At 41.6% G+C, this 12,926-nt stretch overlaps 1 protein-coding gene across 2 annotated transcripts in view; it reads right to left on the bottom strand.

Annotated features, from left to right (window-relative positions):
• Positions 1 to 12,926, bottom strand: part of DCC (DCC netrin 1 receptor) — a 980,705-nt gene that overhangs the window by 87,252 nt on the left and 880,527 nt on the right. For both annotated transcript variants that reach the window (XM_073619854.1, XM_073619846.1), the window contains exon 21: positions 9,430 to 9,462. In XM_073619854.1, coding sequence (XP_073475955.1) covers positions 9,430 to 9,462 — 33 coding nt within the window. The remainder of the gene's footprint in view (positions 1 to 9,429; positions 9,463 to 12,926) is intronic.

Below are 12,926 nucleotides of genomic sequence, written 5' to 3'. Positions count from 1 at the left end.
AGGCACCACAGGATGCTTAGTAAGCACGGGACCCTGAAGCTAGTGGAGATCACTGGAGTAATGGCCACGGTGATTTCCAGTTTCCAGAGAGATCTCACAGGTATGGCATTTACATAGTTACATTGGTCCAAGCTGGACCAATGTTACTATTTAAAATATCCATTCCTGTTTTTTTTCTTTAACAGACCAAAAGGGGGCAAATAGAAACATAGAAAGGTGATGGGAGAAAAAAAGACCAAGTGATCCATTTTTCCCCAATGTTTTTTTTTTTTTTTTTGTCTTGATAAATTATATGTATATGTATTTATGTATTTATTATATAAAATAATACTTTCTAAGATTAGTTATGAACTTTCCTCTTGCTAGTTTAAGGTCATGTCCCTGTGTTCTTGATATCAGCTTCATATTGAAACTACTACCCGCCTGAACCTTATTCACCCGCTTGATGTAGTTAAAGGTTTCAATCATGTCTCACCTTTCTCTTCTTTCATCCAGACTGTACTGTACATATAAAGTTCCTGAAGTCTCTCCTAATATGTTTTATCCCTCAGACCTCTCACCATTTTTGTTGCTTGTCTCTGGACTCATTTTATATATCTTTAACGTCTCAATATCTTTGTGTAAGTGAGGTCTCCAGAACTGGACACAGGACCTCCTTCCTCCTGCTAGTGATCCCTCTAGTGATGATAACTAAAAATCTTTTGTAGAGGAATTGTTCATCCTGTTCATCATCCCTCTAGTGATGATAACTAAAGATCTAAATAGAGGAATCAGGACCTTCTTCATCCTTTTGGTAATCCCCCTAGTGATAACTAAAGATCTATATTGAGGAATCAGGACCTCCTTCCTCCTGCTGGTGTTCCCTCTAGTAATAAGAAAAGATATATATAGAGGAATCAGGACCTCCTTCCCCCTACTGGTGATGCCTTTAGTGACATCTAAAGATCTAAATAGAGGAATAAGAACCTTCTTCATCCTGTTGTTCCCTTGTGCAGTTCGTTTCAAAACGAATCGAATTTTGGCCGAATTTTGCATCTTACAGACATTCAAATGCATCTGAATGTTTCAGAAGAAAAAAATAACGAATTTCAACAAATACGAATAAAATTATAGCGGATATAACAAATGAATTCGACATGATTCGGTAATTCATTAAAGCTCTAATGAAACAAAAGGTCAACTCAAAGTAAATCTTACAGTCCAATCAGCTGATTAATTTTGTGCTGGAGGTTGGATTACTGGCAAAGTGCATTCCTGAGAACTGAGTGAGAAGGGTGTTGTATTGTATTCGAGCAGAGGAGAAGAGATATTGTCATTGTGTGTGTTAAAAGATTCAATAAACAAACGACTTTCCAAACTACGACTCATTATCACGAATATACTGTATACACATACATAATTATCGAATTTCAACGAATACGAACGAAATTATAGCGCATATAACGAATGGATTCTACATGATTCGAGATTCAGTATAACGAATATCGACACTCTACAGAAATAGTGAATTATCCGAAAAGGTATTAACGTAACATAACTAATATAACAGAACGAAATTATGTATTTTACGAATGACAACGAACGGAAACTAAACTAAATTTTCCGTTGTGCACAAGTCTACTGGTGATACCTCTAGTGATAACTAAACGCCTACATAGGGGAATCAGGTCCTTCTTCATCCTGTTGGTGTTCCCTCTAGTGATAAGAAAAGATATATATAGAGGAATCAGGACCTCCTTCCTCCTGCTGGTGTTCCCTCTAGTGATAAGAAAAGATATATATAGAGGAATCAGGACCTCCTTCCTTCTACTGGTGATGCCTCTAGTGACATCTAAAGATCTAAATAGAGGAATAAGAACCTTCTTCATCCTGTTGGTGATCCCTCTAGTGATAATCAAACATCTATATAAAGGATTCAGGATCTCGTTCCTCCTGCTGGTGATACCTAAAGATCTAAATAGAAGAACCAGGACTTGCTTCACCGCGCTGGTGATCCCTCTAGTGATACCTAAAGATCTAAATAGAAGAACCAGGACCTTCTTCATCCTGCTGGTGATTAGGCTTGTGCAGTTCGTTTCGTAACAAATCGAAATTTGGCCGAATTTTGCATCTTACAGACATTCAAATGCATCTGAATGTTTCAGAAGAAAAAAATAACGAATTTCAACAAATACGAATAAAATTATAGCGGATATAACAAATGAATTCGACATGATTCGGTAATTCATTAAAGCTCTAATGAAACAAAAGGTCAACTCAAAGTAAATCTTACAGTCCAATCAGCTGATTAATTTTGTGCTGGAGATTGGATTACTGGCAAAGTGCATTCCTGAGAAAAGAAGGGTGTTGTATTGTATTCGAGCAGAGGAGAAGAGATATTGTCATTGTGTGTGTTAAAAGATTCAATAAACAAACGACTTTCCAAACTACAAATCATTATCACGAATATACTGTATACACATACATAATTATCGAATTTCAACAAATACGAACGAAATTATAGCGCATATAACGAATGGATTCGACATGATTTGATATTCAGTATAACGAATATCGACACTCTACAGAAATAACGAATTATCCGAAAACGTATTAACGTAACATAACGAATATAACAGAACGAAATTATGTATTTTACGAATGACAACGAACCGAAACTAAACAAAATTTTTCGTTGTGCACAAGTCTACTGGTGATACCTCTAGTGATAACTAAACGCCTACATAGAGGAATCAGGTCCTTCTTCATCCTGTTGATGTTCCCTCTAGTGATAAGAAAAGATATATATAGAGGACCTGCTTCCTCCTGCTATTGATGCCTCTAGTGACATCTAAAGATCTAAATAGTGGAATCAGGATCTCCTTCCTCCTGCTGGTGATCCCTCTAGTTATAACTAAACATCTAAATAGAGGAATCAGGACCTTCCTTCTCCTGCCAGCGATCCCTCTAGTGATATAAAGATCTAAATAAAGGAATCAGAACCTCCTTCCTCCTGTTGGTGATCTCTCTAGTGATAACTGAAGATCTAAATAGAGAAATGAGGACCGTCTTCACCATGTTGGTGATCCCTCTAGTGATAAGTAAAGATCCATATAGAGGAATCAGGACCTCCTTCCTGCTGTTGACCCCTGTAGTGATGCATCCTAGAATTGTATTTGCTTGTCCCCCTACCTGGCAACACTGTTCACTCATTTTGCAATCCTCTAAAATAAGTAACCCCCAATCTTTTTCTTCTGTGGTGCTGGCCAACACTGTACCGCAATATTGTACTCTGTAAAGGGATTCTTCTTCCCTAGGTGCATTAGTTTACAATTAGAAACACTGAACTGAAGTTTCCACTGTTTTGACCAATCTTCCAGCAATGCCAAATCGTATTCCATGTTACAGGCACCTCCAGGGATTTCATCCCTACTGTACACCTTTGAGACGTTCAATGTTAAGAGATAAGAGAAGTTCAGAATTAGGGTTTACCTATACCTTAAATGTTTAAAACTTGCGAAAAGTTCACTTTAAAAAGGCCTTGATGGAGGAACTGCAAAGTGTCAAATCTAAGTTTAAGCAATTACAGTCACTGGCCTTTTTTCTTACTCCTGTCTATATCACAGACCTACACTTGTTTGACAAACTCTGATGGGCCATAGAGATCATGTAACACATGACAATGGTGATACAGGTCCCTTCACTCCTTATCTGCCCATCCCATTTGATGGCTTCCATCTGACTTTTCCCTGGCTGCATGTATAAAATTGTCTTTATTATGTGAAGCGGTGATGGCCCATCTCATCAGCGCTGTGTGTCTGGATGTAGATTTCCCTGTCAGATGAAATAAGAGCGCTGTCATGTTCCATTACAGAGACAGGAGATGTATGAATAATCGCAAAGGCCTGATTTGTTCAGAGCCCTGCTTAAGCCATGACTGGCTCAAAACCTTTTAAAGTCTCAGCCTGTATGCACGTCACTTATACAAAGCATATATACCACTAGATCTATTCAGTGTGGGTGGAATGAAAATGGAAGGATTTTCTCTAGGGAATGGCTCCTGATTTTAAGTGGACCTGTCATTTCTACGTGGAGTCACATTCTTGGAAAGGAAATCTCAGCTGAGGATTTGGCCATGAGTTTCGACAATTACTTTTTTTTTTTATTTGCTCTCATGTGATGTTGACAAAAGCCATACTTATTTTTAAAACAGCACAGCTGCTTATTTTCTCCCTAGTTCTCATTTGCATTACATGCCAAAGGCACTTAGAAATTGTTGTCGCAGGATGGTCAGGAACCCACAAGCAGGTTTAAACTAAAAAAAAGAAAAAAAATAGCTAACGTCAATGAGGATCTAGCGGCAGATAGTGTATATTTTGCATGTTAAAGCAGAACCCCTTTTAAAAAAAAGTTGCAAGCAGGAAGGGACATGTCTCTTCTGCAATAAAGGGCTCTTATCTTCCTGCATGTATTATTCCTTTGTGTGTACGCTGCCGGGTACCTGAATGAATGAACCTCCCATGCTATGCACTGGACTTATGTCATTCCAGGCCAGCCAATGAATATAGTCAAAGTTAACAAAACCCAAAAGAAACCTGGTAGAAGATGTTGGCACTGGCAATGGGGCTTGCAGATGTCCTTGGCTGTTGTCCTTGTACTGCAAGGGCTTTTAATACAGCCCTCCCTATTCTATTGTGCATGCATGCCAAGTGCCTGGAAGAATAAAGCTCCCATGTCCATGCACAGGACTTATGTCACCACAAGCCAGCCAGTCAAGAAAGCCCAAGATTTCTAACCCAGAAGAAGCTGGGTAGAAGATGTTGACACCGGCAATGAAACTCGCAGATGTTCTTGGCTGTCCTCCTTGGTCTGCAATTGCTTTTATTACAGCCCTCCCCATTCTTTTGTGTGTACATGCCAGGTGCCTGGAAGAATAAAGTTTCCGTGCCCATCCCAGGCCATCCAATCAAAATAGCTGAAGTTGCCAAACCCAAAAAAAGCCAGGTAGAAGACCTTGGCACCGACAATCGAGGTTGCAGATGTCCTTGACAGTTGTCCTTGGACTACAGATCTCCCCATTATTTTGTGTGTAAATGTCGGGTGCCTGTAAGAATAACGCTTCCATGTCCATGCACAGGAGTTATGTCACCGCAAGCCAACCAATCAAGATAGCCCAAGATTCCTAACCCAGAAGAAGCTGGGAAGAAGATGTTGGCACCAGCAATGAAGCTCACAGATGTCCTTGGCTGTCCTCCTTGGTCTGCAGCTGCTCTTATTACAGCCCGCCCCATTCTTTTGTGTGTACATTCCAGGTGCCTGGAAGAATAAAACTTCCATGCCCATCCCAGGCCAGCCAATCAGATAGCTGAAGTTGTCATCCCAAAAGAAGCCAGGTAGAATACATTGGCACTGACAATGGAGCTTGCAGATTTTCTTGGCTGTTGTTCTTGGACTGCGACTGCTTTTCCTCCCCCTTCTTTTGTGTGTATATGTGAGGTGTCTGGAAAAATAAAGCTTCCATGTCCATGCACAGGAGTTATGTTACCACAAGCCATCCAATCAAGATACCTAACCTATAGGAGGCTTGGTAGAAGATGTTGGCACCGGCAATGAAGCTTGCAGATGTCCTTGGCTGCCGTCCTCGCTCTGCAGCTGTTCTTATTACAGTCCTCCCCATTCTTTTGTGTGTACGCTGCTGAGTGCCTGAATCGATAAACCTCCCATGGCTATGCACGGGAGTTACGTCACCCCAAGATGGCCAAATATGCCAAACCCAGAAAAGCCAGGTAGAAGATGTTGGCACCAGCAATGGAGTTTGCAGAGGTCCTTGACTCTTGTCCTTGCACCACAACTTCTTTGAATACAGACCTCCCCTTCTTAGACCACAGCTGCTAACCATTACAAACATATTTTGAACGCTTCAGATGAAGCTTGAAGTATTTCAGATAACCTTGGCAACTTGTTAATAAGTACTCACACCCATGTCTCGAAAGTTTCTCAAATAGCCAGGTCATGGTACAGCTAATAGTAGTCAGTACACTGGACTGGAGATGTTTTTCAGAATATCCAAGCTACAAGACAAGACAAGTTTGAGCCAACATCCGTCGGAAAAAAAACATGGATTTTGTTGTTGAAAAATCCTTTCGTGAGTACAGGGCATTACACGTTAGGCAGCCCGTTGAAATGAATGGGCTGCCCTACACCTGACACATGGTAATGCAGGAAAACACGCACGGAAACATATGGATGCTATGGTGCACGCACAAGTGGGAACCAAGGTGATTTCCTTTCACTTTTTAAAGTATTTATCATACATCCTGTTGTGTTCCCTGGACAGGAAGCAAAGGAAGCAAAGGAAGATTTCCCCAACAAGAGGGAAAAAAAAGCTGGTAAGGATTCTGACCCAACCTTATTCTATCAAAAGCTAAAAAAGGAAAGGAAAAATTTAAACTACCCTTACGATTCTCATTTTTGCTTAGTGTAGCTTTGAAAGCACTTTTATTTACCTTATCCCTCTCTTCCCTGGCGGCCAACTCTCACCTCTTCCCTCTGACAATCTGGACTGTGGTTGGGCCCTCAGTGCAGGGGAGTATATATACCACGAGGCAAACAAGACGTTTGCCTTGGGCAGCATTTTTTGTGGGGGTGGTGACACCCCTAGGCAGAAGGGACACCACGAGCAGTGGCGTCGCTACGGGGGTGCAGACCACACCCGGGTGACACCTGCCAGAGGGGTGACAGAGGCACCAAAGCGGAAGCAGGAGGTAGTGTTGGCTGCAGCCTCCAATCCCAGTATTTCACTTGGTAGACCAGGCTGGAGTCCCGAGCCGTGATTGTGCACCGGCAGCCTCGCTACCCACAACTGGTAAAAAGGAACCAGTGGGAGGGGGTTGGCAGAACCTCCTGATGTAGTAAAATGGGATAAGGGACGCCCCCCTCTCACCCCCTTCACTCTCTCTCTCTCTTCCCCCACCTCTTTCCCACTCCCTCTCTCACCCCCACTCTCCCACCCCCCTCTCACCCCCTCTTTCTGTCTTTCTCTCAACCCTCTGATTTTCACCCCCCTCTCTCTCTCACACCCCCTCTTTCACTCACACCCTCTCTCTCACCCCACCTCTGAAGAGTTGGAGCTCTAATACAAAGAGGTAGAGCCTAAACAGGAAGGCATGGGGTTTGCAGATGAAGGAGTGGATCTTAAACAGGAAGGGGGTGGGACAAATTTAGATGGGGGGTGCCTAGTCTTGCCAGCACAAAACCGAAATACACCACTGCCTCGGTGTCCTTACTTACAATGCAGGACTGCTTGTCTTGCATTGTATTTTATGACAACACAGTGTAACCCATTGAGTGATGAGCTGAAAACTTAATTTAAAGCTATCCTAGGCAAACATGAGGATATAACCCTTGCGGTGTCTTAAAAGCCCCACTGGAAAGATAGTTTTAATTTTTCAACGTTCAGCTTTAACCCCTTGCCGACCAGCACAGGACGATGTACATCGACACAATGGCACGGCTGGGAAAATGGGCGTACAGGTACATCCCCTTTAAATCGCGGCATAGTGGGCGCTCATTCGCTGCGTACTCTTTGAGCGTGTCCGGAGACTCGATGTCTGCTGGGGGCCTGCGACCGTGTCAGAGGCAGAACGGGGAGATGCAACAAGGCATTTCCTTGTTCTGCCTAGCAACATGACAGAGATTTACTACTCCCTGTCATTGGGAGCAGTGATCTCTGTCATGTCAGGGGTAGCCCATCCCCCCACAGTTAACCCCTTGATCGCCCCTTAGTGTTTAACCCCTTCCCTGCCAGTGTCATTTACACAGTAATCAGTGCATTTTTATAGCAATGATCGCTGTATAAATGACAATGGTCCCAAAATAGTGTCAAAAGTGTCCGATGTGTCCGCCATAATGTCGCAGTCACGATAAAAATCGCAGATCGCCGCCATTACCAATAAAAAAAATCTATCCCCTATTTTGTAGACGCTATAACTTTTGTGCAAACCAATCAATATATGCTTATTGCGATTTTTTTTTTTTACCAAAAATGTGTAGAAGAATACATATGGGCCTAAACTGAGAAATAAATTTGTTTTTTTATATATTTTGTGGGGATATTTATTATAACAAAAATTTAAAAATATTGCTTTTTTTCAAATTTTTTGCTCGCTTTTTGTTTAGGCCCTTTTCACACTGGGGTGGGAGGTGCGTCGGCGGTAAAGTGCCGCTACTATTAGCGGCGCTTTACCATCGTTTTAGCGGCGGAATTCGGCCACTATCGGGGCGGTATTACCCCCCCCCGCTAGCGGCCGAGAAAAGGTTAAAAACCACCGCGTTTTGCCGGCGGTATAGCCGTGCTACCCCATTGATTGCAATAGGCATGAGCAGTGAAGGAGCGGTATATACACCGCTCCTTCACCGCTCCGAAGATGCTGCTAGCAGGACTTTTTTTCCCATCCTGCCAGCGCACTGCTCCAGTGTGAAAGCCCCCCCGGTTTCACACTGGAGACACAGCAGTGGCTGTTTCGCGTCGGTTTGCAGGCTCTATTTGTAGCGCAATAGCGCCTGCAACCCGACTCAGTGTGAAAGGGGTCTTATAGCGCAAAAAAATAAAAACCGCAGAGGTGATCAAATACCACCAAAAGAAAGCTCTATTTGTGGGAAAAAAAGCGAATTTTGTTTGGGTGCAATGTCGCACGACCGCGCAATTGTCAGTTAAAGCGACGCAGTGCCGAATCGCAAAAAGTGCTCTGGTCAGGAAGGGGGTAAATCCTTCCGGGGCTGAAGCGGTTAAATCATTTTTGTATTAATTCACTATTGGATTAGTAGCTTTTTCTTTTTGTACAGGGCTCATAATAATAGTTACAACATCGGATACCAATTTAGTGAAACTTCAAACCGTGATCAATATGGCCAATGCATAAATTGCAAAATAATTAAAATCATCCAATAAAAAAAAATCCAAAAAGAAAGAAGTTGAATATAAAGTCTGTTTGCATTACACCCCAAACACCGTCTGGCACAGAAGAATAATTTACTAACAATTCCAAATATAATATCAGTAGATACATTCTAAAGCCAATGAGCGCGCCCCCCGGACGCCTAGGAATTATGCGCAGCTTAATTATGCTTAATGTGAATTATTCAGAAGCACGGGGAGAGAGGCAAAAATTTATTTCATACAAAGAAGCTTGACATTTTAATTGGCCCTTCAGAAGAGAGACAAAACAATTTCCTCTCAAGAATATTTACATCTCCCCATCAAAGCCACGGCAGCCTCCGCCGAGCTGAACATCATTAACGAGATTAATTAGCGTGTTGGCGTCTGCCTAATCAGGTGTGCGGACCAGGTGAAAAAGCGGACGAGTGTCTCCAGGACTCACATCACTGCCACACACACAGAACACAGCATTGATTTTCTAAAGAAAGCTTGACAGAATGGGGCCACCGTACCTTGGTCATTAGCCATTTTGTCAGGATGTTCCACTACAAAGGAAAAGAGAGAGACATTATCATTACTTTATGACAGTTCTTCATAAGAGGGTTGACATATCAAACCAGCAGATGCGTAACAGACTTTATGGGGAGAGGAAATTTTAACTAGCATTAAATGGGGGGGAAAAAAAAAAAAGGGACTTTTTTTCATAAGTATCTATGGATTCGTTTGTAGCACTTTGAAAAGCCATGGCAGAAAGTAAAATTAGATACAGGATAACCTGGACAGTCACAGATATTCTTCCCTTCTTCTTATTACTGATGTTTTTATAAATGAATGCGGCTTCGATTTATAGGTAGAAAGATAGTTTGCGGTGGCATTATAACGGTGCCAACAAATATTAATGGAAGCAATAAGTGATTAAAAACATGCAATTTATTATTAACATGATTAAATTATTTTAATCATGTTAATAATAAATTTCATGTTTTAATTACTTATTGCTTCCATTATTATTTGTTGGCACCATTATAATCCCACCACAAACTATCTTTCTATCTTTGACACTTATGGGATGAGGTGTCGGATGTAACGTGTTCACCTAGGCTGGACTAAATGTAAAATATTCCATTTATAGGGTAGCTGTACCCTTGGGTAAACTTGCAGCGATCTGTACAGTGAAAACATTTGCAACTATAACAATATTATATAAGATTATTTAAAAAAATAATTAGTACTATATATATATATATATATATATATATATATATATATATATATATATATATATATATATATATGCATCATTATTGTTATTATTATTGTTATTACAATTATATAATTTATATATATATATATATATATTATATTGTATTTTATATTATTATTATTATTATTAATAATAATAATAATAATAATAATAACAATGCTAATGAAAATAATATAATTCTATATTTTTTCAATAGTTCATAATAATAACAATACTATACGAATATATTATTATAATCAGATCATTTTTTAGTTTAATAACATTTTATAAATGTCCTGAGAAAGACAAGCTTGTGCCCCTTTGAAAGCTTCATCAATATGTGTTCACATTTCAAGCCCCATGAGTGCCACCTTATTTTTTGGATTGTTTTATAAGATAATACTAATAATAGTAATTTATTATTTTAATATTATTATTTAAATTATTATCATTATTATTTTGCAATTGCAACAACTTGGGCTGTTAGGGTTTCCAACTTCTGTCCTTCAATTTGATTTTTTGTGCCCCCCCTCCCCCCCCCAGTTTACAACATTTCCAACCTAAACACTTTAGAGGGCAACCTTTGAGAGGTGGAGATCTACCTGAACAACATGAAAGCGATCAAAGATCACCAGGAATTAGGGAATTAACTGGCAAGACCTAACAAAATAGTAACTTAGAAAAATATAATAAAAGCAAATGTCACTGTAAAAATATAAACTTAGCCTACCTTAAAAGTGGACGGTGTCAGTGGACAGTGGATTTTGTCGGTAGGGCAGTGAACAGTGGCAATAGGGTAGTGGACAGTGTCAGTAAAGTAGTGGACGAGTCAATAGGGCAGAGGACGGTGTTATTCAGTAGATCAGCGGACGATGTCAATAAAGCAGTGGACGGTGTCAGTAGGGCAGAGGACGAGGTCAGTAGAGCAGTGGACGGTGTCAGTAGGGCAGAGGACGAGGTCAGTAGAGCAGTGGACGGTGTCAGTAGGGCAGAGGACGGGGTCAGTAGAGCAGTGGATGGTGTCAGTAGGGCAGAGGACGGGGTCAGTAGAGCAGCTGATGGTGTCAGTAGGGCAGAGGATGGGGTCAGTAGAGCAGTGGATGGTGTCAGTAGGGCAGAGGACGAGATCAGTAGAGCAGTGGATGGTGCATTAGGAGGGATTCCCCATCGGTGTTGAGCAATTTTCTTTCCTTCCACCCATGGTGGAAGGAAATTGCATAACCTGCCCAAGGAGCCTTCTCTGCCAGCAGACTACAATGATTAGTGTTGCTGACAGGGTGCCCATACATGGACTGAAATTCATCTGGTCCCTGCTGAATCAACCAAATTTCGATCCATGTATGGCTAGTTGACGTCTAGCACAGCTTGTTTCTTAACTGACACTGTACATGCTTCAAATCTTTACGTCGTAACTCCGCCAGACCCAGAAATCCGCTCGTCTGTATGCTAGTCCGACAGACAAAAACCCACGCTAGGGCAGCTATTGGCTACTGGCTATCAACTTCCTTATTTTAGTCCGGTGTACGTCATCATGTACGAATCCGTTAGACTTTGGTGTGATCATGTGTAGGCAAGTGCAGTCGTTAGAAAGTCCGTTGAAAGTCCGCCAAAAGTTAGTCGAAAGTCTGTCGGACTTTGGTAGCTGAAAATTCCGACCGTGTGTACATGGCATTAGTCCGTAGGGTTCAATATTAAGTTGGCCTACCCTTTGCAGCTATTACAGCTTCAACTGTTCTGGGAAGGCCGTCCACAAGGTTTAGGAGTGTGTCTATGGGAATGTTTGACCATTCTTCCAGAAGAGCATTTGTGAGGTCAGGCACTGATGTTGGACAAGAAGGCCTGGCTCGCAGTCTCCACTCTTATTCATCCAAAAGGTGTTCTATCAGGATGAGGTCAGGACTCTGTACAGACCAGTCAAGTTCCTTCACCCCAAACTCGCTCACCCATTTCTTTATGGACCTGGTGCGCAGTCATGTTGGAACAGGAAGGGGCCATCCCCAAACTGTTCCCACAAAGTTGGGAGCATGAAATTGTCCAAAATGTCTTGGTATGCTGTTGCCTTAAGAGTTCACTGGAACTAAGGGGCCAAGCACAACCCCTGAAGAACAACCCCACACCATAATCCTCCCTCCACCAAATGATTTGGACCAGTGCACAAAGCAAGGTCCATAAAGATATGGATGAGTGAGTGGCACAGAGTCCTGACCTCAACCCGACAGAACATCTTTGGGATGAATTAGAGTGGAGACTGCAAGCCAGGCCTTCTCGTCCAACATCAGTGCCTGACCTCACAAATGCACTTCTGGAAGAATGGTCAAACATTCCCACAGACACACTCCTAAACCTTGTGGACAGCCTTCCCAGAAGAGTTGAAACTGTTATAGCTGCAAAGGGTGGGCCAAGTCAATATTGAACCCTACGGACTAAGACTGGGATGCCATTAAAGTTCATGTTAAGGCAGGTGTCCCAATACTTATGGTAATATAGTGTATATGCAAAGGCAAAAATATCTTTGCAAAAGGCAAAAATCTCACAGCAAAATGTTTTAGGCTGGGTATTGGCAAGGGGAAGAAAGTGGAGGGGGAGGAGTTAAAACAGTTTTATGCAGTTCTGTCTTTCTTAATACATTATAACTCATGTTTATTTTATTTTTCTTTAATGCAAGCAATGTCAGTATTAAAATAATACTTGGTATCAGCCTCTTGCAGTTCATGTACAGCAAAGCTCAGGCTGAGAGAGGGAGAAGCAGCGCAATGAACTAATTAG

The sequence above is a fragment of the Aquarana catesbeiana genome, linkage group LG01 (assembly GCF_042186555.1).
Source record: "Aquarana catesbeiana isolate 2022-GZ linkage group LG01, ASM4218655v1, whole genome shotgun sequence".
NCBI classification, from domain to species: Eukaryota; Metazoa; Chordata; class Amphibia; order Anura; family Ranidae; genus Aquarana; species Aquarana catesbeiana.
This window is presented reverse-complemented; position numbering and strand designations above follow the sequence as displayed.